General features: G+C 36.2%; 1 protein-coding gene across 1 annotated transcript in view; it reads left to right on the forward strand.

Moving 5' to 3' along the window:
* The window catches only part of LOC145985678 (kielin/chordin-like protein), a 294,740-nt gene that overhangs the window by 174,366 nt on the left and 93,449 nt on the right, over positions 1-26,925 (forward strand). Inside the window, exons 5-7 of the mRNA XM_083119746.1 lie at positions 20,901-21,089; positions 23,152-23,334; positions 26,149-26,370. Coding sequence (XP_082975872.1) covers positions 20,901-21,089; positions 23,152-23,334; positions 26,149-26,370 — 594 coding nt within the window. The remainder of the gene's footprint in view (positions 1-20,900; positions 21,090-23,151; positions 23,335-26,148; positions 26,371-26,925) is intronic.

The following is a 26,925-nucleotide window of genomic DNA, read 5'->3' on the forward strand; positions in this document are numbered from 1 at the left end:
ACTTTCCAGTATTCATACACCTAGTCCTGTTGCTCCTAGAAGAATTGAAGCTACACAGGATCCTATTGAATTGGGTCTTCTTGCACAAAAATATTTAACTACACCTAAAGACAACAAAGATGAGGTGTTTGGCTTATATGCTGACACAGAGCTTGATGGGAGCATCATACATAGAATTGGCAATTTCAGAGTAACATTTATGGGAGATGATATAATTGTTTATTCAGAATCTCGACTCGGAGAAAAAGGTGCTTTTGTGAAGTACACCGGCACACCTGGGTTGTGGGAACTGATAACTAGGAAAAGGCCTGGCAGCTATACAGATCAAGATTATGAACATTACAAAGAAATATTAATAAAATCAGATGCTCTATACCAGAACAATGATCCCACACAAAAAAGAGTCAAGTCGAGCAGTGGAGCAAAATACAACAATTTAATCAAGCCCATATGGTCACAGATCAAGACTGGCAGTGGAATCAAACAATACAACACCCTGCCTAAAGAATTTGTGTGGGTTGATGATGTCAGGAAACTTGTAGATAGGTTATTGGTAATAGCTGGGGAGGAAAATGCTGGGAACCACAATTTTTACAATGAAAAGGTTGGAATTATGGACATGATAAGCACCAAATTGTCTAATTTTATAGTGAATGACCCTAAGGGGATTGGATATCTCATAAAAATTATTAATACTCTACCACCTAAATTTTGGAATGTCTCTGAGGGCCGGGGGTTGGTTAATGACATTATAAACAAGCTGCCATTTGAACTACACATTCCAGGCTATCAGTATTGTGGTCCAGGTACAAAATTGGACCATAGATTAAACAGAGGTGATTCTGGTGTTAATCCCCTAGATGCTGCTTGTAGAGACCATGACATAGCATACAACACACATTCTGATCTTGACAAGAGACATGTTGCAGACAAGAAATTAGAAGAGGCTGCATTTGGTAGATTTGTAAGCAAAGATGCTTCTTTGAGTGAGAGAATATCAGCATTGGGGACCACCATAGCTATGAGCACCAAACAAAAACTGGGGTGGGGTTTGTGAACATGTATATAATAAACCTACGATGAAGGCCAAGGGTGTTATGTATCAAATACCTTATGCAGGTCTCAAATCTCTTAAAACTATTGACAGTCTCTTGACCAAAAAGCAGCGCAAGAAAAAAAGCTCTTGTCTTGCAAAGGGACATGGTATGAAATTGTTGCTTAGTACCCCCCAATTAAAAAAATTACAGCAATCAAGAAAAAAATCGCATACAGGGGGATTCATATTTACGATCCCTGCCATCTTAGCTGCTCTCGGGGCTGTGGGGAGCTTGGCGGGGGGGTCAGCTGCCATAGCAAAAACAGTAATAGATGCCAAGAAAAATAGGGCAGAATTAGATGAGCAGAGGCGCCATAACCTCGCCATGGAGAAAAAAGGCAAAGGTGTTAAGAGAGCCATGAGTAAGTTTAAAAAAAACAAGAGCCGCTTACAAACCAAGATATTGAAGCTTTAATCAAGCCACTGGGCATCAAACATTTTAGGGGTGTGTACATGTCTGATTCTTTACCAGAACATCCACTCAACAAAGAGTGTGGCATTGTTAATTTGGATGAGTACAAAAATCAGGGCACTCACTGGATCTGTTATCTTAAATATTTAAAAAATGAGGCATTTGTGTTTGATTCATTTGGAGGTGTTCCACCTGAAAATTTAGTAAAATATCTAAAATCACCTAATCTTTATTACAATAATGCCCGTCTTCAAAACTTCAAAGATGTTAATTGCGGACATCTGTGTTTATCAGTTCTCAGATATATGTCTCAAATAAATAAACCATCAATTGAAAATTTTCAAAAGGCCCTGTGGTATTTAAAACATCATGGGGGTATTCCATCTCACCAGCCAAAATTCAATATTGAAACTCAAATTACATGATGACATAGTATATCCCAAAACAATAGCTCTCAGAGCATTTTACGGCATGTACCTGATCCCCAATATTACGCACCACAACAACACAATTGCAGTAGGGGATCAAAAAATTGTCATCACTCCAGGGCAATATAATCTGTCCACTCTAAATGCTCAATTACCCAGAGGTGTAGTGTTAAGTCAAAATTCTGTCACTCACAGAGTAGAGATTGTATCTGCAACAGAAACAGTGGATCTGGGTACTATAGGAGAGCTGTTAGGCTTTGAGAACAACACAAAACTCGAACCGGCCATCAAACACACTGCTATGAATATACCTAAATTCTTAGCCATAGAGACTCTGAACATTCACTGTAATGTGGCCGAGGGTATGATCACCAAATCAAATGGCATAGGCACTCACAAACAAACCGGCATCATTGCAACATTCAAACCTAATTCTGAATTTATGGAGCCCATCATCTACAATCCATCCCCAACATTATATTTTCCTGTGTGCCATAATAGAATAGATTACATTGAATTGATGGTCACTAATGAAAAAGAAGAATTAGTTGATTTTGCTGGAGCCACAACAACTGCAATCATAGAGATTAATATTTAAATAAAAATACATACAATGGAAAATATTGTGAGTTATGAGCTACAATCATTCCCTCCAAACAGGAGGACATTTGCAAATTTAAATCAACCCAACACAGAAATAGAGGTCGATCTTGATGTAGGGGACGGCTTTATACACCCCCACAGAGCAGATCTATACATCAAATTTGATGTTGTAAAGCTCGATGGAACAGATTACCCTGCAAATTCAAATATAAGACTTGTAGATAATTTTGTGCCGCATCTGTTCTCTGAAATTGAGATCAGAAAGCATGGCGTTGTTATAAACAGAATAGATTATCCCGGCATTACCTCCACAGCTTTGGCCACACTAAAATTATCCAAAACAGAGGCTTCTTACTACAGAATCGGCGGTTTTGAAGCTGGTGAGAAAATATTAACCAAGAGCCACACAGTGCTGTTTCCCATGCGCCTGTTGCCAGGATTCTTCTCGGATTACAAAGATATTATGTGGAAGGGTGGGTTAAGAATTACATTTAGAAGAGCTGCCAATGATAACAATGCTTTGATGAGGTACAGCACATTAAACTCTACAGGGGAAGCTATGCCCAATACCTTACCTGATGCAGGCAAATGCATTATTCAGACTATGGAGCTAAGAATTCCAGTTGTTGAATATGAAGCCAGTTACGCTCTTAAATACAAAGCAGATATAATAAAAAATCCACAGATTCCTCTGCAATTTTACACATATCAATGCGTACAGAAGCCTGCATCTGGTACCTATTATGAGTTTGATGCTACAAATTCATTCTCCAGTATTCAATACGACATGCCCGATTTTGTGGTGGTATTGTTTCAGACTGGAAGACACAATAATCAGGAAAAAAATTCAAGTAGATTTGATAACTGCAACATCAAAAATATATATCTTAAAAATGGCAGAAATGAAGTCTTTCCTAGAGAAAATTATAATTTAGACATGTCCAAGGATGATTTTCTTAAATTATATGAAGCTTTTTCTTCCTTCAAGCGTGTCACTATTGGCAATACTGACATGTACTACACACCAGATGAATTCAAGACACGAAGACCCATGTTCGTAATTAACACTTCAAAAAGAAAACAAGTTGTGGTTAATGACAGGACAAACATTAAAATTATCTGTGAATTCCACGAGGCCTTACCTGAAGACACCATTTGTAGCGTCATTCTCATAGGTGAGAAATCATATGTTTATGATGTAAGAAATGAGCGGGTCACAGAGCAGTTCTAGAAGCACGATTCAGGGCTTCCCCCATGGCACAGTGGTAGCATCATTGCCTTGTAATCAAGGGGTCCCGGGTTCGATACCCGGTGGAGGCACAAGTAGTTCGGATCCCACTTTAAAACTGTAGGGCCAGTCCCGATTAGCCTTACTGTGCATAAAATAGACTTAAAACAGCAACTCGAACTAGAGACACAATTCAAACACAAAGGCTCTTTGGATTTTACCGTCAGAAAATATATTTACCTACCCATTTTATACCATCTCTGCTCGTAGCAGATACCTACCTAAAATACTGCCAAAAGCTGAAATACAGAAACAAAACAAAATTATTCTCAAAATCTCACGTATGGAATACCACATCTATCAGGACTCGAACCCGGGGCCCCTTGTTTACATTAACATTTTGCCATCAGATTTTATAAGAACTCAAACTCAAACCTTTTGATTACAAGGCAATGCACCACACTCCACTCGGCCTCAGAACCCAATAGATATCTTCAAGATTCCTGGGATTTTGACAGAAAAACATACTATAAGCTTAATTTCTGGTGTAGCCAAAAATATATCAATTTTTGGCAAATTTATGAACAAAAATCTGGCTGATGCAAGTTTTAAGTATGTGCAAATCAATCTAAGAGAGCTCTTCTTTTCTGAAAAATTCCCGAGGGCATTTTTACAAAAATCTTGAATTAGACAAGATTCCACACTTGCTCAAAAAACTCATATGCTCATGTTAAGCAAGTTTCAAGTGTAGCAACGCTGCTGGAGAGGGGCTCTTCCTTTCTCGTCCTGTCCGTACCGTAAACCCCACTACTTTATTTTCGTGAAAAAAAGGAAATGCCACCTTCAAGAATCCTTAGCAATGCATAATACGTAAGTACCAATGTGAAAAAGAAGAAAATAAAGAAATTTCAGACGTTTCGCGGATACTAAAATTTTAATAAATACCTTTTAGGGTTGTTAAGAAACGGGATAATGTGGCATGCAATCAAACGAGATTAGATTCGATCATTCGCATTGTTTCCTTCTTGACCCTATCAACTTTGCGTTGATTTTAGTCAACGGTACTGATATACTATAATAATAATAATAATAATAATAATAAATTCTTTATTTCCGTAGACCCATATCCATGGGTGTGGAAAACGTCATACAATACTAAATATTACAAAAGGAGTAAGATTACAATTAAAAGAACAAAATGCAAACACAAAAATACAAATAAATCATATGGGTTAAGCATAAACAGTTATAAGTGTCACATACTAAACTTGTAAAAGAGATACTCCAAATATAGGAGACATACAATATCAAAAGAATTTAAATGCTTCAATTTACTAATCCAGTTTAACTATTGAAATTCATTGAGATTATATAGGGGTATATCTGTTAAATACTGTTTAATTGATTTCAGTTTCTTGTGAGTTTCTGTAATTTCTTTGATGTATGTGGGAAGTTTGTTATGGTATTTTATTCCTGCAACATGAGGTGATTTGTCTGAGAGAACAAGTCTGTGTGCTTGCATGTGGAAGTTCTCTTTTTGACGTGTGTTGTGCTGATGGACCGTCGAATTCTTATCTAATTTACGGTGTTTTAGTACATATTCAATTACTTTGTAAATATATAGGGAATATATGGTCATAATTTTATTTTCTCTAAATAATTCTCTACATGAGTTTCTAATTTGTATTTTGAACATATACCGTATCGCTCTTTTCTGTAGAGTAAGCAATCTTTGAGTGTATTCCTGCGCAGCTCCTCCCCATGCTATTATGCAATATTCTAGGTATGGATATACAAGTCCATAGTATAGATTTGTGTTTATTTCAGACACATTATATTGTGTTAGGAGTTTTAGGAGATATAAGTTTTTCCTACTTTTTTGCGTACATGGTCAATATGATATGTCCATCTTAACTTGTCATCAATAACTAAACCTAAAAATGTAACTGGATTTTCATAATTGATTTGATTACAATCTATTTGTAAGTTTATATTATCAAAATTGGGTTTATTTCCAGGATTGAAAGCCATATACATTGTTTTTTGATAGTTTACATTCAAGTTATATGAATTTAAGTGCAGAGTTATTATATTTACTGATATGTAGGTTTGTCTTTCTAATTGTTCTTGTGTATTTGCACTGCATGTTATGGTTGTGTCATCTGCGTATGTTAAAATATTTGTATTGTCTGGGGTGGGTAAGTCGTTGGTATATAGTATGAACAGTAGCGGGCCTAGTATAGAGCCTTGAGGGACTCCTGTTTTTGCATATTCAGTGTCAGATATAATTTTGTGAACCACGGAGTTTTCAGTATGTAGTATCTGGGTGTACTGTGGTCTATCCGTGAGAAAAGATTTTATCAGTTTGTATGTATTTCCTCTAATGCCAAGATTGTATTTTTTTGCTTGAGCATAGAGTGGTCTAAGCAGTCAAAGGCTTTGGACAGATCCATGAAAATAGCACAGGGTATCTCATTATCTTCTAATGCATCTATAATTATCTCAATAAATTGAGAAGTAGCTGTACTTGTCGATTTACCCTTTTGGAAACCATGTTGTAGTGGACTAATTATGTTATATTTGGCACAGAATTCGTATATTTTGTTACAAATGATTTTCTCTAACAGTTTTGAGAAAGATGATGTGATCGTTATTGGTCTATACTTTTTTTATTTCTGTCTCCATTCCTTTTTTGAGTATTGGTTTAATTATACTTTTCTTCAGTACTTTTGGGAAAATTCCACTATTGATAGAGGCATTTATAGCATACTGTAGTGGTAATGTTATGTATTGAGAATTAGATGATTTGACCAACCATCTGGACCTGCTGATTTCTTATAATTTAAATTTTTTATCGTAGTTGCTAGTTCATTTAAGGTTATTTCATCTAAATAAATGGAGTTCAGTACAGTATTTGATTCAATTTTAGTTGTTTGGGCACTTGTGGGGTCAATGGGACAGTTTACATAGGAGTTTGAGAAATACTTATTGAATGTATCCGCAATGTGTTTAGGGTTAGTTATTTCTACTTCATTTTCAAATAATGTGGTATTTTCATTACGCTTATTGTTTTTTTTGCCTCGTTGCTCGTTTATGATATTCCAAATTGCCTTTGATGTATTACTATTATTTCTGATATTATCTTTGAGGTGTTTGGATTTTTCATATCTTATTAGTTTTTTATATTCATTTTTCTTTATTCTATATGACTCACAAAGTTTGTTTTCCTTAGTTATGCACATTTTGTCATAAATATCTTTGAGGTCATTCTTTTTGTGTATTATTTCATTTGTGACCCAGGTTTCTGTTTTTTTGTTTGGTTGAACATGCTTTATTTTTAAGGGGCATGCAAGATTTATGAAGTAAGTTAGTATGGTCATGAACTTCTCCCATATGTTTTCGGTTTCACTTTCTTGAAATACTAGAGCCCAATTCTCTTTACCTAACAGGTGTAACAAATAGTTTACGTTGTCTTCCCCCATGTTTCGGCTTTCTATTCGTATAGGTTTTTTTGCGTTGTAATGTGGTTTGATTATACTAACTTCAACAATTTGTGCTGTGTGATCAGATATTAAGTTGTGTATCACTTCTGCTTGTATTGTGTCAGAGGGGAGATTGGTGATAACATGATATCTTAGACTTTCGGAGTTACATGTTATTCTAGTTGGATCTGTGATTATCTGTGAGAGTCCATAGGACCTAAGGAGATTAATGTATTCTGTGTTTTATTATTGCTCTTGAGGAGGTCAATGTTAATATCTCCCAGGATAATGATTTTGCAATTTGATCTTGTTATTTTTGTTAACATGATTTCTAGCTTTTGATAAAAGAGTCTTAAGTCACTATTTGGAGAACGGTATAGGGTTATTATCTTCACAGATAAATTTCCCATATCAATTTCTATACCTGCTACTTCAAAGACCTTTTCGATGCATAGTGATTCTAACCAGTGTATTTGTTTCCATCCAATTAGTTTTTCTTTAACGAATATGCCTATACCACCACTTTTGAACTCTTTTCTTGTAAAGAATGAGATCAATTTGTACCCTTTTAACCTACAGAATTCTGTTTGTTCTTCATTGAGTCCATATTCAGTTACAGTAAATACATCTGGTTGTAATTCTTCTAGAGATATGATTATCTGATCTAATTTGTTGGTAATGGATTGAACATTGTTATGCATAATTTTTAAGGAAGTGTTATTTTTGCTCATTTTTTACTCTCACTTACCATAAAAAAGAGTACCTTAGTTTGATTGGTTTTTTTATATTCCTTTTCAAAGGCCTGTCCGTGACACTAATTTTTTCTTCACCTTTTACCGTATCATCATTTTTGTTTGGAGTTACGAGGTTAGTATCACACTGCACTTCACACACTTCACTTTCTGATTTTTCCTTAAGAGGGTACACTGATTTCTGCGAGGGTGGTGTATTACTAAATAGTGCATAGAGATTATCACACAGAAGTGTTTTCCCTTTTCCGTTCAGATGTTGGCCATGGTTTGTGTGGCCATCTCTTCCAATTTCACTAACGCTTAGCATTTTTGCTGTGGGAGAGGATTTACACACTTTGTAAATTTTAGAGTTCACACTGTTAATTTCTAAATTTACACAGGAAGTTGGTATTAGGTCGTATCTGTGTGGAATGGCAGTAATGACGACGTTGGTATGTTTTGTTGTTTCCAGGCAGTTTTTAAGTACTGAGATTACCAATTTTCCTTCATTTCTTGATATATCATTGGAAGCACCCATTATGATCACATGGTCGTTCTTTCCATAATCCTTGCACATGTCAGGTAATGATTTAACAACTTCTGTCAATGGGGCGCCAGGTTTAGTAAATCCAGATACATTGTATTCACTACACTTCTCGCCCAACTTAGAAGCAATACCACGACTATGGCTATCACCCAAAATTAAGACATTACCTTTGTAACTTTTATTGACTAGTGTGTTTTGGTCGTATTTATTTGTGTCAGGACGTTTTGTGTCGATTTCTCATTTTAGTGATGTGTTTCAATGGGAAAGCATTTGCACGTGATGTGTGAGCCGATGCAGTAGTTATGGAGCTAACTTCTGCATTGTTTAGCACTTCAAACGGGTTTGGATGCACAACTGTATTTGATACACTGTGATTGGCTGCGTAGTTGTTGTTGTTGGACAAGTTTATCGCGGACTTCTTGTTTATGTTTCGTTTGACCACATCTGACCATGTACCATGTTCCATCTTCTCTTCTCTTATCCGGTTTAACAGTTCTAATTCGTCTGCTTCGAGAATTTTGATGATCTCATTTCTTGTTGATAGTTCACGTTGCAGTTTTTCTATTTCCAGCTTTGCTTTGTAACAATTACAACAGCCTGGCATTTTTATGATTTTTCCTTAAGTTATACCTAATTTTCGCCTGTTTATCACTACACTATGTCCTGAGATACTTACGATGTTCGTATCGTCTGTGTGGCAGGTTTTCAGAAGTTTTTTTCCAATTATCTACAAGTATTTTCCGACGAGCACAGCAGCACGTAAACTCAACTTGACGCCATTTTTTTTTATATACAGCTTGTTGCACTATTCACTGTAAGACACACGAAAATGGTAATATGTTTGACTGATTGTTTTTGTAGTTGGAGGCCCATTCTTTCGACCTCATTCCGTCTTCTTCAAAACCACCTCTGATTTCAACCAATCAAGACATCGCTTGCATATCATCTGGGGTCTCCAACTTCATGTTCTGACGTCAGATGTAAAATACGTACGTTGTTAGATCTGTTAGGTTTAGTTTCCTTAGCATAAATACAAAGCAAATGTATTATTTATGCTAAGAGTACTAAACCTAACATAACAATTTAGGCATTTAGTCTAAAAATGAAAGCTTTTCCCGGTGACGTCAGAACGCAAGGCTGCTCTCGTGTAGTGCGATAAGGGAGACCCTATCATCTGTGCTTCGAGCTGTATGAGAATAATACGAACCAATGAAATATTTTTGATTTTCCTTCTCATCGCATATGCCAACTTGTCCTGTGACAAAACGTTGCAACTGTGATTCTCAACCGCAGTGGCATATTCTGAAAATTTGACTTGGTTTACCGTAACAATTCTTATTTAGTGAATATATTTATTATTCATCCCATCTAGATTAGTTAGATATATTAGAAATAAAATACCCAGGTAAAACAAAAACAAAAGTCCGACAACTTCAAATTTTCCGGCAATTTCCATATTTTTCATAAAATTTTCCTATTCTCTAAAATTCGATCTGGGTTTATCTTCATGAAGCAACACTGCCTCTGAAAAGTGCCGCAGAGAAAACAGGAATAAACAAGCAGTTTACGGGACATACAATAAATGTTGCACTATGCAGAGTGCAACATTTGTCATGTCACTTGGGAGGTTGTAGTTACGAGGGTTGTCATAAGTAGACCTCGGATTTTTAGGTCCTAAAAAGTGTGCTTTTAGCTTCCTAAAATAGGCTCTAAAAGTCCTAAAATAGGTTCTAAAAATTCTGAAGTAAGTTCTGAAAATATTAAATTAGGCTCGAAAAATCCTGAAGTAGGTTCCAAAACTTAAATGGTACAAAATTACTGATAAGTACTGATTAGATACAATCGTTAAAAAAAATCACAAGAACCGTAAGAAATTTTAGTAGGTATATGTAACAAATGAGCAATTAGAGGAAATAATTAATTAATTGTAAGGCTGGCTAACCTTTATAATATAACTAGCTGATTACCCGGCGTTGTCCGGGGATTTATTTATACCAATCTTGTATTAGACAGGAAAATAATGAATTCTAACTATAGTGTAAAATGTAACTAATTTTAAATGTGAACGTGAATGTCACCAATTAGCTTAGCGACTCCGAAAACTATGGATTCGACACTAATCTAGGTCATTTGTGGCATTTTATTTTTCACCCCCTTTCACCCCCCATGCCGATAGGTGATGAACTTGAAGTTGAATCGCATTGGGAGTGTCACGAAAACTATGGATTCCACACTAATATCGGCAGTGTTTGGAAGTAACTAGTTACAAGTAACTAACTCAGTTACAAGTAACAGTTACTTTTATTGAGAAAATGTAACTGTAACTAGTTACTTTTGAAAGTAAGTAACTGTAACTGAGTTACTTTTCTACGATAGAAGTAACGTTTAACAGTTACTTCTACAGTTACCTTTACCGCTATTTTGCGACACTTAAATTGCTATGTAAATGTCATAAATTATTGACGATTTAGTACTCAAAGTGAGCCGAAATTTAGTTTCTGCTGTGATATAAAAGCCCATCCTTTGATACATTAATTCTTGCAAACAATAATAGATGAAGAGGAAAAGAGAAAATGGTTGTACTAAATTTGTCTCCTGGCGGTGGTCAGTCGGTAGACTCCAGCCAGGTGCCAAGAATGTCAAGGTTTATCGTATGTTTCATATTTCGTTTGGTAGACCTGAATTCCAAAGCGATAAACACACCTCGGAAGAGGGGTGGATTTCCCAGAAGCCGGAAGATAAGCTTCTAGGAAGAGAATTCTTTCCTATTGCTGACAGTTTGCCATTGTCAGTTGTGTGCTGTGAAGTGTCTCTTGTTTCTGTAGTTTGTTCCTCTGTGACCTTATAACTTTCCCCTTCTGTAAGTAGCATCCGATAGGTTCTTTTTTCCTTTGCTATAATATTGGATAAAACTGAAACTGCAATATTTCAGTGTTTTCACGAAAGAATTCAACGATACTGGTACTATGAACGAAACTGAAGAAGACGAGAGCTAGCAAATGCGCATTTCATTTATCTCAGTTCCTGATAATTTAAAAATGGAGGTAAAAATATTTCCGGTTAGAATTCGCTCATATATGATTATTCAGCATTTCTGGACATTTTGAAAAAAGTAATATATTTTGGTAAGTGCTATTCGTGTAAGATTTAAATAAGAACCAATTTTCTTGAAATAACAGATACGACAGATCTCACCATTATTATTGATACAACAGTGAATTACGACACTCAAGTGGCAAACGAAAGAATCAGGAAGACCCTAACGATCATTCTCGTTTGTTTATGTAATCGTCCCAGAGAGAACTGAAGGCGAAAGTTTAAAATGCAATTTTCACCTTCATCGATAACGCACTACATTATATTTTTATCATTTTCTGGTTCATAAACACTTGAAATTGCACAACAAATGTATTTCTCTCTGTCACGCCTTTTATGCGAAACAGACCTCCCTTCTTAGAATATATTCTACGTGAGTGATTTCTCTCTCTCTCTCTCTCTCTCTCTCTCTCTCTCTCTCTCTCTCTCAGTCTCTCTCTCTCTCTCTCTCCAGTTTCTAGAATCCCCCCACTCTAACGGACATTCCTTAAGAACAACAATGATAATAAATACAAATGTTTGTCGCAGTTAGTGTTGTCCACGGGACGAGACGGGACAGGCTTTTAAAAATTCGAGACGAGACGAGATTGACCATGTGTCATGAGACAAACGAATATTTTCGAGACGAGACAGGCCAAAGTCTCGTCTTGTGGGCAACACTAGTCGCAGTAGCTCAGGTCAATTTCCATGGCGGAGTGGTTAGCACAACGCACTATGTGTCAGGGGTCCCGGGTTCTAGTTCGTTTCGGACATGGATGTTTGTGTTTGTTCCAATGAGAATACAGAAAATAGAAAATTGAGAAAATATGAATAACGGAGGATACTACCGCATAGGAGGGGATGGAAGCGGGTGGCGCCGTCCAATGAAGCATGGAAACAAATATGCTCCATTGATACATACGATTTTTGTCGAATATCGCCACCCGACAAAGTACGGTATCTCACTACAACATGCGACAGAAATTGCATGCATGGCACTTGTATGGAAATAATTTTTGTTGGATGTCTTCGGACTGCAACGTCCAACAAAAATCGCATGCATAAACAAGAAGAGCTTTAGACTGCAAATATGCTGCTGGAATTTTATTACTCTTCTGACTCACTTCACCTTATTTAATGTAGAAGTGCTTAGCGAATGTTTTCTTTCATCATCCTGACGTATTACTGGTTTCGCACAAGTTAACATACTCTTACAATGACATTGCACTATTCTTAGATATCAAGAAGAATCCAACAAAACGGGATATATATTGAATACTATCACGAAAAAGTGAAACACAAATCTGCATTGGTGAACGTCATAAAAATTGGCAAGTGCATGCTCCCAACCTCAAATTTACAGCAACACTAGTATTGCAATGAAATCAACGCCACTCTATGTCCTGTCTGTTTAAACTCGTGAGAGATGGTCATTAATCTCTCACTGAGTGAAGTTAATGTCCAATATTATGAAATAAAATACTAATATAAAATACGTAAATATTTTATTATCATATTTACTCGAATCATTCAATCATAAAAACAAATAACTTTCTTCGAGAATGGACTTTTCTCTGCCAGCCGTGCTAAATTTTCACTTTCCATCTTCTGATTTATACGAGGGGTGGCCAGAAAGTAATTTCCAATTAGTAGGGACATTGATTTTTCGCAAACGCGAAAACAGTGAAAAATCGTAATTGCTGCGAAGTTGTGTTTATTAATGTGCAGTGATGACACATGTTCGCCTGTTCGAAATATCGAAATAATGCGAATTGTTGGCGTTTTTAGCGATTCTTTTAAAAACAATGTCCTACATTTCCATTACATCCAAAATTCTTGTCTTTTCTACTTCTAGGCCATGTTTGTGTACATAGAACGTGCAAGTTTTCCAACTTCTATCAAAACCATTTGCATCACAGCAAAGTGGCAGGGTTCTAACAGGAGATCTAATGCGTATCTACCGTCACACGAAAGCCACATCTTCAGTATTTGTCACGCGAGATGTGTTCTGGATTACCAAGCTAAGTGCGCGCCATCGGCATTTGTCGAGCGAGAAATAATGGAGCTCAGTCGTTAGGGCATCTGACTACCATGCGAGAGACCCGGGGTCGATCCCCTGTGGGGGAGAACCGGGATCCTTTCCACCTATTCAAACTGTTCCGGTGCCCACCCAGCGTTATATCAAGCGGGTACCTGGAGGAAACTTTGAGGGATAAAGGTAGCCAGGACCGTGGTGCTGATCACATCACCCCTACCTTCAGCCGTGATCAAGAAAGTGTGGGTCCCTAACTCCGCACCCCTATACACCTTCATGGCAAAGTGCAGGGGAGCACTTTACTTTTACTTCCTCAAAAACCTGTTCCAACATATCAAACTGTCACGAAAATGCGTAGACCATGTGACCTACAATTTCAAATAATAGTTTAAAACCACAATGGGGTATTAAGTTTCGGTATATTTGGCAGAAAAATGTTCTAAAATACGCGAATTTTGGGAAACGTAACACTAACAAGTCAAAGAAAGATAATGCCAATTTTTGGTGCCATATTATGTCGGTATTTGTCACGTGAGATTGATTGATTTAAATGTTTTGGGTGCGTCGCCACTTATGGTCATTATGCACCGTTCAGTATATACAGGGAAAATTCCATTATCTAAAACCCTCACCATATAATTAAAAAGGGGGTATGGAAAATAACTTTCAAGATATCAAACTCTCACGAAGAGGCATAGGCCATGTGACTTATAATTTGAAACAGTAGTTTAAAAACACCATGAAGGTATAATTTCAGATATTTGCCAGAAAATGCGCTAAAATGAAAATGTGAATTTTGGGGAAAATAACACCAAATCGTAAAAAATAAAAAATACACCAATTTGAAAAAAAATAACAAAAAGCAAGGTCCCTACCGATTAGGCATAAATTAAACAAGAATATCAGTTGTAATTTATTACATTAGTAACAGTGAGAGTCATAACCTAATTTTCGGCATAGTCACCACCGTTGTTCTGGCATTTGTCGTAGCATGGCACTAAATTTTGTATGCCCATGGCATATGTGTCTGACAGCAAAGACTTGAACTATCTCTACCGCAGTGTAGCTGTCAAATCATTGTCCTGCCAGAAACCTCTTCAGCTGAACAGAGAGATGAAAGTCAGTACATGCAAGACCAGGGCTGTACAGGGAGTGGTCCAAGATCTCTCACCTGAGGTGATGCAAAGGGCCCGCGTGTACTCAGCTGCATGGGGCTGTGCACATTTGATTGGCCTTCAGTGAATTGTCTGCACCATCGTCTGACCATACTATCACTCGTGACGTTGAGTCTGCACACCTTACACAATTGCTGGTGGCTCTGTGCCAAATTCTGAGCATGCAAAAATCTGATTGCTACACGTAGGCTACATCGCAGTCAGTCGGAGACTGTATGAGAGCTGCACTCTTTAACCTAAAACTGTCCTAAAACTGTTGCATTGCAACTGAACCAGATTACAGCTACATGCCATGTCTACCTGCCTGCATGTGTGTGTGTGTCACACTCAAACCACTAGTGCTGCGTATCTGAACTTTCAGAAGCTCTTATTAACAGTGTGTTCCTGTTTTAATGTGTGGTTAGCTAAGTCAGGTACTTATGCAATGCAATTTTATAAATTCCTTGTGTTAAATTTCTAATACCTACATCCCCTTTTCGTCAGCAATAATGGTATAACTGCATGTTGTGAGTTTCACAGTAGGGGAAGGTGGGGCAAAGTGAAATAGCTAACAAATAATAATATTTGAAACACATGTAATTACAGAAATAACAAATGTAAATACACAGTGTAATACCTACATATGTTGGCTACATATAATAAAAACAATGAGATGTAGCCATCTTTACTTTAGGAAAGACATACAATATTTATAAACACTGCAAAAATTTCACTTTGCCCCATATATGGGGCAAAGTGAAAAACTAATTGGGGCAAAGTGAAATACACCAATTGTGAAACATTACAATTAATTATGTGTTACAATTGTCACAAATGTAATGGTTTTCATCATCAATCTCATTATCAAATGTTGTGCATTCGTCATGAGCCCATTTCTTGCACTTGGAGCACGTGATCCATCCCTCACCTGGCTTCGATCTTGAAAAGGGCTCACTACAAAACATGCACTCTTCTTCGTCACTCTCATCAGAAGATTCATCATCTAGGCCTACTGGTAGTTCTTACCCTTGCTTAGAGCTCGACTCCCAAACAATTGTTTACGCGCTGGCCTGTTCTTACATGATGAATCTTTGCTGTTTCCTGTATCTGAAGAGTTATGAACCTTCAGCTCTGTCAAGTAAGGACTAGAAGTCAAAACTGCTGTCACTCCTGTCTTTCTCGATGTTTTTCGGATACTGTTGTCCCTTATCATTGCAGGCAAAGGCAAGATCTCCTTAGGGCTCACCTGTTTACACACTTTTGATGAAGTGCTAGGTTGTGGCTGTACCGTTAGGACGTCAAATGGACGAACTTTCGGCTCATCGCGAACTATTTGTACTCCTACTCCTGATGGACCAGCTGATGCCTCTCCTGGAACTGCCGATTGGTTTGGAATTACATCGTCCTCACCTGGATGTGGTCTGTTCGTCGTTTCTGCAGCTACAAAAGCCTCTTCCGGAAAGATGTTGGGGTCACAAGGACAGATTCCAGTTGACCTGAATCCATTTACTGCAGTCACTGTGGTGGCTGCCTTCATGTACGCTTTCCCAAATAGTTCACCAACGTCAGTTATAGAGACTACCTTTCCTGGGTGATTACGTAGCCACGTTGCACATTCCTGAGAATAAAATGTGCTTAATGGGCCCATGAAGGCAACATCTAGAGGTTGGAGTTTATGACTCGTGTGAGGAGGGATACACAGGATATGCACGTGGTTGTCGCGTGCCTTTAGGACCAATTGAAGGTTCTTTGTGTGGGTCGCGTGGCCATCGAGAATAAGGAGTGCAGGATCATGAACGGAAGGTTTGGTACAATGGATGAAATGATCAAACCACTTTGTAAAAATATCTGTCTGCATCCAGCCTGAAGGGTGGCAATGAACAATCGTATCTGGAGGTGTTCCATGGGAAAAGACTGGATTATTTCTAACACGTGGAAAAATAAGAAGAGGTGGAATGTAGTATCCTGCTGCACTAAAGCAGATCACAGCAGTTGTTGTTGTTCCTCTTTCTGCTGATGAAATTTGTCCAACTTGTCTCCTACCCTTTAAACTGATAACCTTAGAAGTTATATTGGGAACAGTGTTCATACCTGTCTCGTCGACATTATAAATGCGACTAGGAGAAAACTTGTGGGTGTCCATCAGTGCTGTAAGGAGATCGAAAAATTTAGCTACAGTTACCTTGTTGAAAGATGAGGCTCTAGCTTGAGAAATAGACTCTGGAGTTTGAAGTGTTAAAGCAGGAGGACGTTTCAAAAATCCATACAGCCACTCTACACCAGCCATTCCAGACTGCTTAGAGAATGGATGTGCAATATTATAACACTCAGCATACTGAAACGCCAGGCAGCAAAGATCCTTCGCCGTGAGTCCGAATAGTCGTGATTCCATAAGAATGACATGTTCCTCTAATTCTGCCTCCTGAGATTCTGTGAAAATCGTCCTGAATCTTCCTAGTCGTTTCTCACATGACTGGTCAACGTCCACTGCAATAAAGAAAAAAAGTGTTAATACAATTAGTATCAGCCTATTGTATGTAATTACGTTTGTCACTCGAACCTTCAAATATGTCTGTTTTGGTTTACTTTATTTCTCTTTATACTAATAACAATTCAATTTTCACAACAAGACTGAAAATTTCCAAACATTATCCTGTGTTACAGTGTAGGTCCACACGTGTAGGTCCTTTCAAATACGGATGGAATGTTTATAGCCTACTGACCATTCATGAATCAATTTATACTATGTTAAGAGGTAATTTTTAATCAAAAACTAACAGTCCAATCAGCTGGGATTTATGAGCTGCACAGCAGGCTTCATGGCCAGTGGTTAGGAAACTAGTCTCTAAATCCGACAGTCTTGGGTGTGGTCCCCACGCTGGGTTTCTGATGTCAAAAATGGGGGGGGAATATAAATTTTATTAGCTACATTATTCATCGCATGTAGGCCTTTTATCAATAATTTGTTTAATAATGTTAATTAATAGCAGATAAAGTAATAAAAATAAAGTTAATATATTCATTATTTCTTTTTTCAATCCAATACTGTTTCAAATTAGGTCACACCTTTAATGTTTTCAAGTTGGTATCACAGTGAGGATAAATGTCTTCATAATTGCTTAAGCCTACTTAGGCCTTCTGCTCATTCACAATACGATTTGATTTATATTAAACAATGAGAAACTTATTAGCGTACACACTAAAATGCACTAGGCTATATCCATAAGCTGCAGTTCTACAAAAATAAAATGTATTAAATAATACAAATTGAAACTCTTACCGTCTCGATTTACTCGATGGTACAGCGTGGCAACAGGAACGGCGAATGAGTCAGCAGCATTCTGGAAACTCATAATATTATCTTTTACAGCTGTTACAGCTAGAGCCATAGACTCCTCTGTCCAGGATTGCTGATTAGTTGTGCGTTTGTAATTACGTACCATCTTGCCTGAAACAAGAAGATGTAACATAAATAATACACAATTTTATTGGAATTGTATTAAAATCTAACCATTACTATTTAGATACTTCGAGAAACTGTAGCCCGGGGCAAAGTGGAATAACATTTCTCTTTGCCCCTTTCATTTTGCCCCTGGCACACAGTACAGGTTTATAAATTATTTGCATTTAATTTATTTCGTCTTTACACATTTTGCCATTGCCACATGATGCATGACTTTATAAGTAATGATAAAAATATCAAGAGAATAATGTTAACAAAATACATACCTCTCAGTGTGCAACGAAGCAGGGCGCCAATATTACAAGACCATGTGCTCCAAACACTTTCTTTGTTACTGAAGCCGGAGGAAAAGTTGTCGCGTGCTACCACCTATGAGGGAGATGCACCTGTAAGTGATGGTCACAATACATCAGCAAACCAAAAGATCGCGCTGCGTGTGTGCTTGGCAATTCGATCATTTCACTTTGCCCCTTATTTCGCTTTGCCCCACTTCCCCCTACTTCCCTTGGATATACTGATACTGAAGCAGAAATCCCATTGATAATGTAAGGAAATATGACACTTTCTTTTGTACAATTCAATTGTTTCACTTATATACAAGAGTTAAGTTGTTTGCTTTACAGAGAAGAGAGAAGTAGCTTTATGCATCGAAAAATGAGTCTGCACTCACGGTTCTTGAAAGCAGAGGGTTCCAAACCTCAGTGGAAATATCAACATATAATAACGAGAATGGGAGACTGATCAATTACAAATTGTATTTCTTAATCAATCACTCTTCACTCTTATCTCACTTAGTCGTAACTTTAAAAATAATCAAATATTTTATTTTAAACTTACTGTGTATGATAAAATTCCATAATCCTTCCCTAGCTTGTGAATTGTAATAATTTTCCAAATTCACAATTTTGCTGTTTGAATTCAAATCATAAAGAATAGAGAAGTTAATTTCATAGAAAAGAATATTGGTAGTTAACAAATCCATACCTGGATCTGTATGAGTTTATTATTTCCATTTGCAAAAACATCGATTTAGATTAGTTTGAAATTGTCAGGGAAAAATGTAAATTTTGTCCTAGAAAACCTGGAAAAGTCAGGCATTTCATTTCTGCTTGTTTGTAGCCACCCTGTAGTAGCAATGATGAAAAGAAAATATATGTTGTAATCTTGAAATGTGCTCTTGTTATTACTTATTGCTGTGAAAGAAATATTCTGCCTTGTGAATATTCAATGATATCAGCACAGCTTGCAACACAGCCTTTCTGCTATGAATTAGTAGAGCAGAGTTGAATGGTGAGATGATTCTGTTTTTACTCATACTTCAAATTCAGGTAAAAGTCATTGTACTTCACAGCAACCACACTAGCCCCGTCTAGTTGGCTGCACTTTTTGACACTCGGTGCAGTGCAGGTGTATCCAGTGTGAGAGTGGTGCAAGGAAATTACATGCAACCAACTAGATGGAAAGCGGTGTTAAGGTTCAGAAGAATCAACAAATGCCTGTCTGCTGCATTAAATGGTCATTTGATTAGTTAGCATGCACCACGTGACCATACACCACAAACACACTGGTCCGGAATGTAGTGCAGACACTAAATACACTACTTGAATCCAACGAACTAAACGACTCAGTGTTGCACTGTGCAACCAACTAGACGCTTTGGTGCAAAGAGAGTCAAAGCGAGTCAAAAAGTGCAGCAAACTTAACATGGCTACTGTTAAGATGCATCATATCACAGAAACATAACTCTACTTCATGTGAAAAATCTCTTCTGATTGTAACCCTGCTCATATATAAATACAAGTAGATTAGGCAGATCAGGCTTTAGGCTATTTTTATTGTGTGATGCATAAAAGGACAGAGCTGTATCAAATGTATGCAGAGAGGGTACACAAGCCAAATTAATATTTCATTTCATATTCTTTATTTCCGTTGACCCATGTCCATAGGTATGGAAATCGTCATATAACAATACATACAGTAATAAAATATTAATACAATTTTAGACAAGAATTACAGCAATGATTTGAAGAACTTCTACATGAAGGAAATCCAAATAAAGGATGAATACACTATGGGAGTGAAATTACATACAATATTTAAGGGGAGCACAATAATAAGCAAAGAAAATTTTTTTAGTGTAAAAATAAAATGTAAAAGTAAATATGTAACTTATACAACATGGCAGAATGCAATATATATACAGAACCGATTAATGATCATTTAGGCACAATAATTGCATATAGTGAATACTTCGTACATGATAATATAAATAGTATAATTCCATTTTCTGTACAACCGAACTCTATTTGTTGACAATTTATGTAATTTAATATTTACAAATTTAGAAATTCATTAATTGAATAAAAACAATGTCGCAATAAGAATTTTGTTAATTCCCTCTTAAATTGGGTACTTGATCCCATTGTTTTCATGTGATCAGGTAATTTATTATACAGGTGGATACCTACGAATTTAGGACCTTTTTCAAGGAGAGTTGTATTATGAGTTTGTATAACCAGATTGTGATTTTTTCTTGTGTTGTATTGATGTACTTACTTGATACATTTGAAGAAACTAAACATATCTTGTTTTAAATATTTATCATATTTATTATAATTAATATTTTGTTTTTCTTTAATGAACAAGGTTGCACTCATATGGGAAAGAGTTATGAACAAGGATCAAAATTCATGTTGGGCCATCAAGAATGCCAGTGTCTTCCAAAGGGTTCAATTGCTTGCAGATGTGTGAAATTTTCAGTTCGGAGGGAAATAAGAATGTGGGTTCAATCTGACATTAACAGATATAATGAAGCAGTGTCCTCCCTCAGGCAAGGTAAGATAACTACATGCCTGTCAAATATTTTATGTAAGGAAAGCAATTCTAAAATGTATTTCATTGTAAGTTTCAGCATTTAGCCTACATCTTATGTTCAACTAAAATAAATATGTATCACTAATTCTATAATAATTAAAGACTAAGGTTCTTGTTATTTGTAATAACAATTCTTTTTTCTTCAGTGGCTGAAATTCTGTGTTATGTCCTTTATCCTCCCAGGGTTTCCCCCAGGTACCGATTTAGTAGAGGCTGTTTAAACCCCAGAGCCGCTCCATTCATGAACTTTTGTAAAAATACTCTCACTGAAATCACCCACTCTAGAAATCAAACCAGTCTCCTACATGGAAGTCAGACATCATACTTACTACTACATCAGGGTTGCTACGTGTCTCGAAAACAGGGTATTTTTCAGATCATCTGGAATTTATGTGCAGTTTGGAGTCTGCAAGAGAAAAAGTTGCAAAACGAACAATCAGTTCACTTCCACTTCTGGATTCGGGTCTTGTGATTCCACTCCCAAAAAAGATTCAGTTTAGAAACTTGTTTCTTTCATTCTTATGATTCTCAGTCTTGCGCAAAATTATGGTTCCTTCGAATTTCTGTAATAAATTTTCACTTTTATAATACTTGATAGTATGAGAAAGAATATCAAAGTAAAAGTTGCAGTCGAGATATCTGATTGACAATATGATCATAATTATCGGAAAGGTTGGTGAAGATGTGGTTATCATCTATTATTTTATAGATCTTAGTCTTGTTGGCATTTCCAATATGCAACAAAAATTTCTCCAGATGCTGTGTACTTATAAATGTAAGCAAAAAATCAGTATTTTCTACAACACTATAAATACTGCCAGAAAATGAAAAATTGTGTACGGTTTATGAACTTTTTCTGTTTTTTTAATTGCAGATATCTGTTATGGTGAAATAATGTACCTCTGTTACCTTAGCCTGAAGACTAGATGCACGTGATTGTAGTACCCAATACATTTGATGCTGATTTGAATTTTCACGTGTTCATGTGTGTGTGTGTAGAATGAAACTTTCTAAAAAAAAGTTGTGAAAGTGAATATTTATAATAATTAACGGATTATACAAGTATATTTGTATATTTAATTGAAAAACACAAGGTTTAAGAGCAAAAATCATGATGATCAACATGTCTGGAAAAAAATCATTTTTGGACTGGAAATGTCAGCGAATTTCATAATCAAAAAATCGTAGCAACCCTGTACAGTTTCCTTTGCCGAATGGAAATTTCTTATCTGCTCAGCTATGCATCCAGCAGATCAAACTGAGATTGAATAAGACTGCGGAAGATTTCAACAAACTGTTTTCCTTCTGGTTTCACTCCCAACATAATCATCAATATTTATGCATTAGGGATGGGCTGATATGAAATTTTGGCCGATACCTACAAAGTACTGATACAAAATTTACCAATATCGATAATCGATATTCTACCTATCTGATATAAAATTCCCAATGGTCCTTGAAGAATCTGATGGTTCTATCACCTCCTTAATAAATGTGTGTTAGCAGATGACTGCAATGCAAAAGAAGCTGCATATTTAGAGATTTATTTTTAAGAAGGGTAGGTCATGGAGACTGTATGTTTATTCCATAAAATTATAACAAAAGTGCAGACTATCGTACTAAATTATAAGACATTTATAGATATATTGGATGTCTATATCGACTGATACCGATAGAGTACCAATTAATATGTCCCATCCCTAATATACCTCTTTGTAAACACATTGTGATTATCAGTGGCATATTCTCCCATAAACCACATTTTTTAACATGTATAGAAATTGCCGGAAAATTTTAAGTTGTCGGACTTCTGTTTTTTGTTCATTAGTGTTTATTTGTATTATACCTAATTAGTATATAATAAATATACACAGTAAATAAGAATTGTTGTGGTAAACCAGGTCAAATTTTCAGAATACGCCAATGGTGGATACACATAATTATTCATGTTATATGAGTTTATTGACTATTCTTCTAATTTATCTCTGTTACAGTAACACAATGTATGTATTGTTTTCAACAGATGCAAGATGGGAAGATTTAATGAATTTGTACGTAAATCATATAATGTATGCCGAAAATCCAAAATATTTCTTTATGTGGCATAGATACTTCCTACTGAAAGTAGAGCAAATGATTCAAGAAGTAGATGCTGATGTCTCATTGCCGGTCCTAGATTTCACATTGGAGGCTGGAAATTGGTCAGGTAAATTAAACTTTTTCTTGACACTGTATAGACGAAAGAGGAATTACCATGTATAAGAAACATTTTATTTATTAAGTTTCACTAACCATGCATGCCAGCACTTTCCTTTTTGTAACTGCCACTTGAATCTTTTAGATTTTCAGGAGTTTATTGAAAGTTGATCTTCAGTTTGATTCAGCGTGTCAACAGCTGATAAATCAATTCCTTGATCCATTAAATGCAAATGTTATGGTATGGTCAAATTTAATACTGCAGTTCTTTTTAAATGCACATTCCTCCAGTGTCAAGGAACATTTGTGACTAACATTTCCTGGAATCTCATTATTCACTACTTAAGACTGGAGCAAGATTGGCTGCTTGTCTTTTTTTATCTAGCACCTGCCTTGTACACCACACAATTTTAGTTCTGTGTCATATTTTGGTGAATTTTACGATAGAAAAGTTGTTTTTTTTGCTCACTTTATGTTCAGATAGACTAATCAGGACTGGACCTACAGTTTAAAATGGAATCTGAACTCGTGCCTCCACTTAGAATTTGTCCTGCTGTGAATTCTGTAGGTATAGTGTAGTGCTGAGTCAGTACTACTTGGAATCGATAGCAATATTGATACTCCTTAATGATTCCCACCCATAACAATTTCATGTTGTTCAGAATTAATCTTAATATGGAAGAATTTCACTGGAATGATACTACATTACTATATGCTAGAGTTTTACTTTATTTTGCTGTGCAGTATTACATTAAAATATTCATGTAATCTCTAGGATATATGCGCTCTCTGAAGGCCCAAATGCAATATTTTGCCTAGGATTCAGGGGAAAGCATTGACCAGTATCGGTTCTTAAACAAAAGCCAATGATTTCTCGTACCAATAGTGATTCATCGGTATTGGCTCACCCCTGGTATAAAGTATTGTGTGTTGGATTTGTTACATCCAATTTCAGTTAAGAATTTGTTTTTAGAAGAAAGTAAGAAAAGCTCACCTGAGTTGAAATCGAATTGAATGAAAATGAAACTGATTCTGAAATTTAAGTAGGCTCTGAGGTTGACAGTTCTCAATTCATGCTGTGGTGCATGTGAATACATTTTGTATCTACTATGTGCATATCATTTACCCATTCCCAGCTTTTTCTTAACTGCTGCTTCATCATGTTAAAAAAAATTAATTATAGTAATTTAGTTATTGCTTGCATTGTAGAATTACAGTTGTTACGTGCATTCAATCATGTTTTTTGATGTAACGTTTGGAGACAACACATGATCCCTTCATGAGGCATTCGTTTGTAGTTAAGGTGAGGTGTGACAATTTTGCAGCAGGCATGCATTTATTTAAATATTGTTGGAATAGGCACTGCTACTAAAAATAATCCATGCATAATTTGAGACTATGAATTTCTCCCCATGTTGCATGTGAAACTGGTTTTTAAAGTTGATTATTAAGTATTTGCAGAATCCCATGTATTCCTTATGGACAGACAACTTCAAATTCAAGTAACGGCTAAACAAATTAGAGTTTCGACTCTTTGTAGCGAAAATATCATCTTCAATGGATCCTCTACCCGGTCACATGTTTTTTCTGCCATCAGAAGTTTGATATCCCCAAGAAAACTAATAAAATAATTATCCCATAAGCATTTCTTCTTGCCTCCTACGGCCATCCTGGCAGTGTTGCCAAACCTGAAGTGCATAGAAGAGCCAAATTGTACCTTAAATTGAGCTAAAGTTGACTTTCAAGGAGCTATAGTGGGGGTGTTGTTATTACCGGTAACTTTAAAGTGATGACAATCTATTTACCCATCACCCATCTCAATAATACACCGATGGTTTTATGAATCGAAAATAAGGGATTACCGGATAACAATATTGTCATCTTCACCTCAGCCAAGGTGCTATATAAAAGTAGCTGGGGAGGTAAGAGGGGGTGGGACGAGGCAGCCAATATAATACTACCACATCATGTGCAAAATGTATACGCATGACAAAAGTTGGTCTATGTGGGCCAGGGCTAGTGGTGGCATCATAGTGAGGCAGGTGCCACAATTCACAGCCAAACGAGTGCACGAAAGAGTCAAATCTGGCCCCAAAAGAGCTAATTTGGCAACAGTGTTCCCCAGATGCCTCAGAGAGAAGGACCTAAGGGAAATTGTCCCTCTCCCCCTTAATCAGTAACATTGATGAACAACCATTTACTATACAAGTGATAATAATTCAGTTTTTTCTGAAAAAAAAAAACATGCTTTATTCATACATTTTCATATTCATCCACTTCTAGTAAAATATTTTCTTGGCCTATGGCAGTGGTTCCCAAAGTGTGTGCCGCAGTGTCCTGGGGTGCTGTGGGTGACTTACAGCGGCGCTGTGAAATGTTCCAATATTTTCACTCAAATTCAATCAATGGATATGGTTGTTCCAAATATGTGTTTATTTAGTACTTTTTACACATAAAATGTTTCTGAATTTAAAATATATGTTTATTTTTTAACTTAAGGCAAGCAACCTAACCACACTGAGCATTGCAAGTGTTAGATAGGTCACATTCTGACTTGGGCGCCATGGAAAAATCTTGAAGGTACCGTGATATGAAAAATTTTGGAAACCCCTGGCCTAGGGTATATTTATAGCATTTAAAAAAATAAATATTTTTGGGATAACTGTTAAATAAGTATTGTTTAAAAGTGTTGATAAGAATATTATTTGATGTTTGATTTTTGTTATTTTGGTATGATTTCAAATGCTGTACATGTGTTTTAATTTTTTTAAATCTATTAATTGAATGTTTCATGATTTCATAACAGTTCATTCTTTTTTTTTAGGTGCTTCTGTTTGGCATCCCAATATTTTTGGTGGAAATGGTATTGTGTATACCTATGGTACCCCCTTAATAGAGAGACAGTTTAATGCAAGTTTGCAAATTCCAACAGTTTTAGACATAGCTTCTGCATTTATATCTGATGATTATGAACATTTAAGTTCTGCTATGGCAACTTTTGCATCATATATTCATAGCTTTATTGGAGGGGATATGGCAACATTGCGTAAGTAATTTTTCAATTGTAATTTTTCTAAAAAAAAAAAAGAGAAACATGTATATTGTGATGTGTGTTTCGGAGGGTGTGTGTTTTAAAAAAATATATAAGCTGCCCTTTTTTCCCTTCACTGTAAGATTATTGGTTATGAAAAAAGACAATTAACTGCAAAATTTAAAGTTCGATTTAGAAGCAAAGTACTTTTTTGTTGTAATCCATCAGCTAAAAACTGTTAAAAAGTAAGCAAAGTTTTATGTGATAATACTTGCAAAAATTATCAAATTATTTAAAACTTTTTGAAGCTTTTTTATTTTGTCAGACAACACATAAAAAATTATGAAATCTGGGAGAAAATAACAATAAAAATTTCATGAAGGAACAATTACATTATTTTGTGAATTGCTTTACATAAAATTGTGTTTGTATTGTTGTATCCACTTCCCATCTGTCACAAAAATAGTTGGGCTAATGTTGGCAAATGGTTGTTGGCTTCTTCTTGCCAATGTTGGGTAAATAAATTTTCCCAACACATCCCAGGAAGTCGGCCCCTGTGGCAGAGTGGTT

The sequence above is a fragment of the Lepisma saccharinum genome, chromosome 3 (genome assembly GCF_977018435.1).
Source record: "Lepisma saccharinum chromosome 3, izLepSacc3.1, whole genome shotgun sequence".
Lineage (NCBI taxonomy): Eukaryota > Metazoa > Arthropoda > Insecta > Zygentoma > Lepismatidae > Lepisma > Lepisma saccharinum.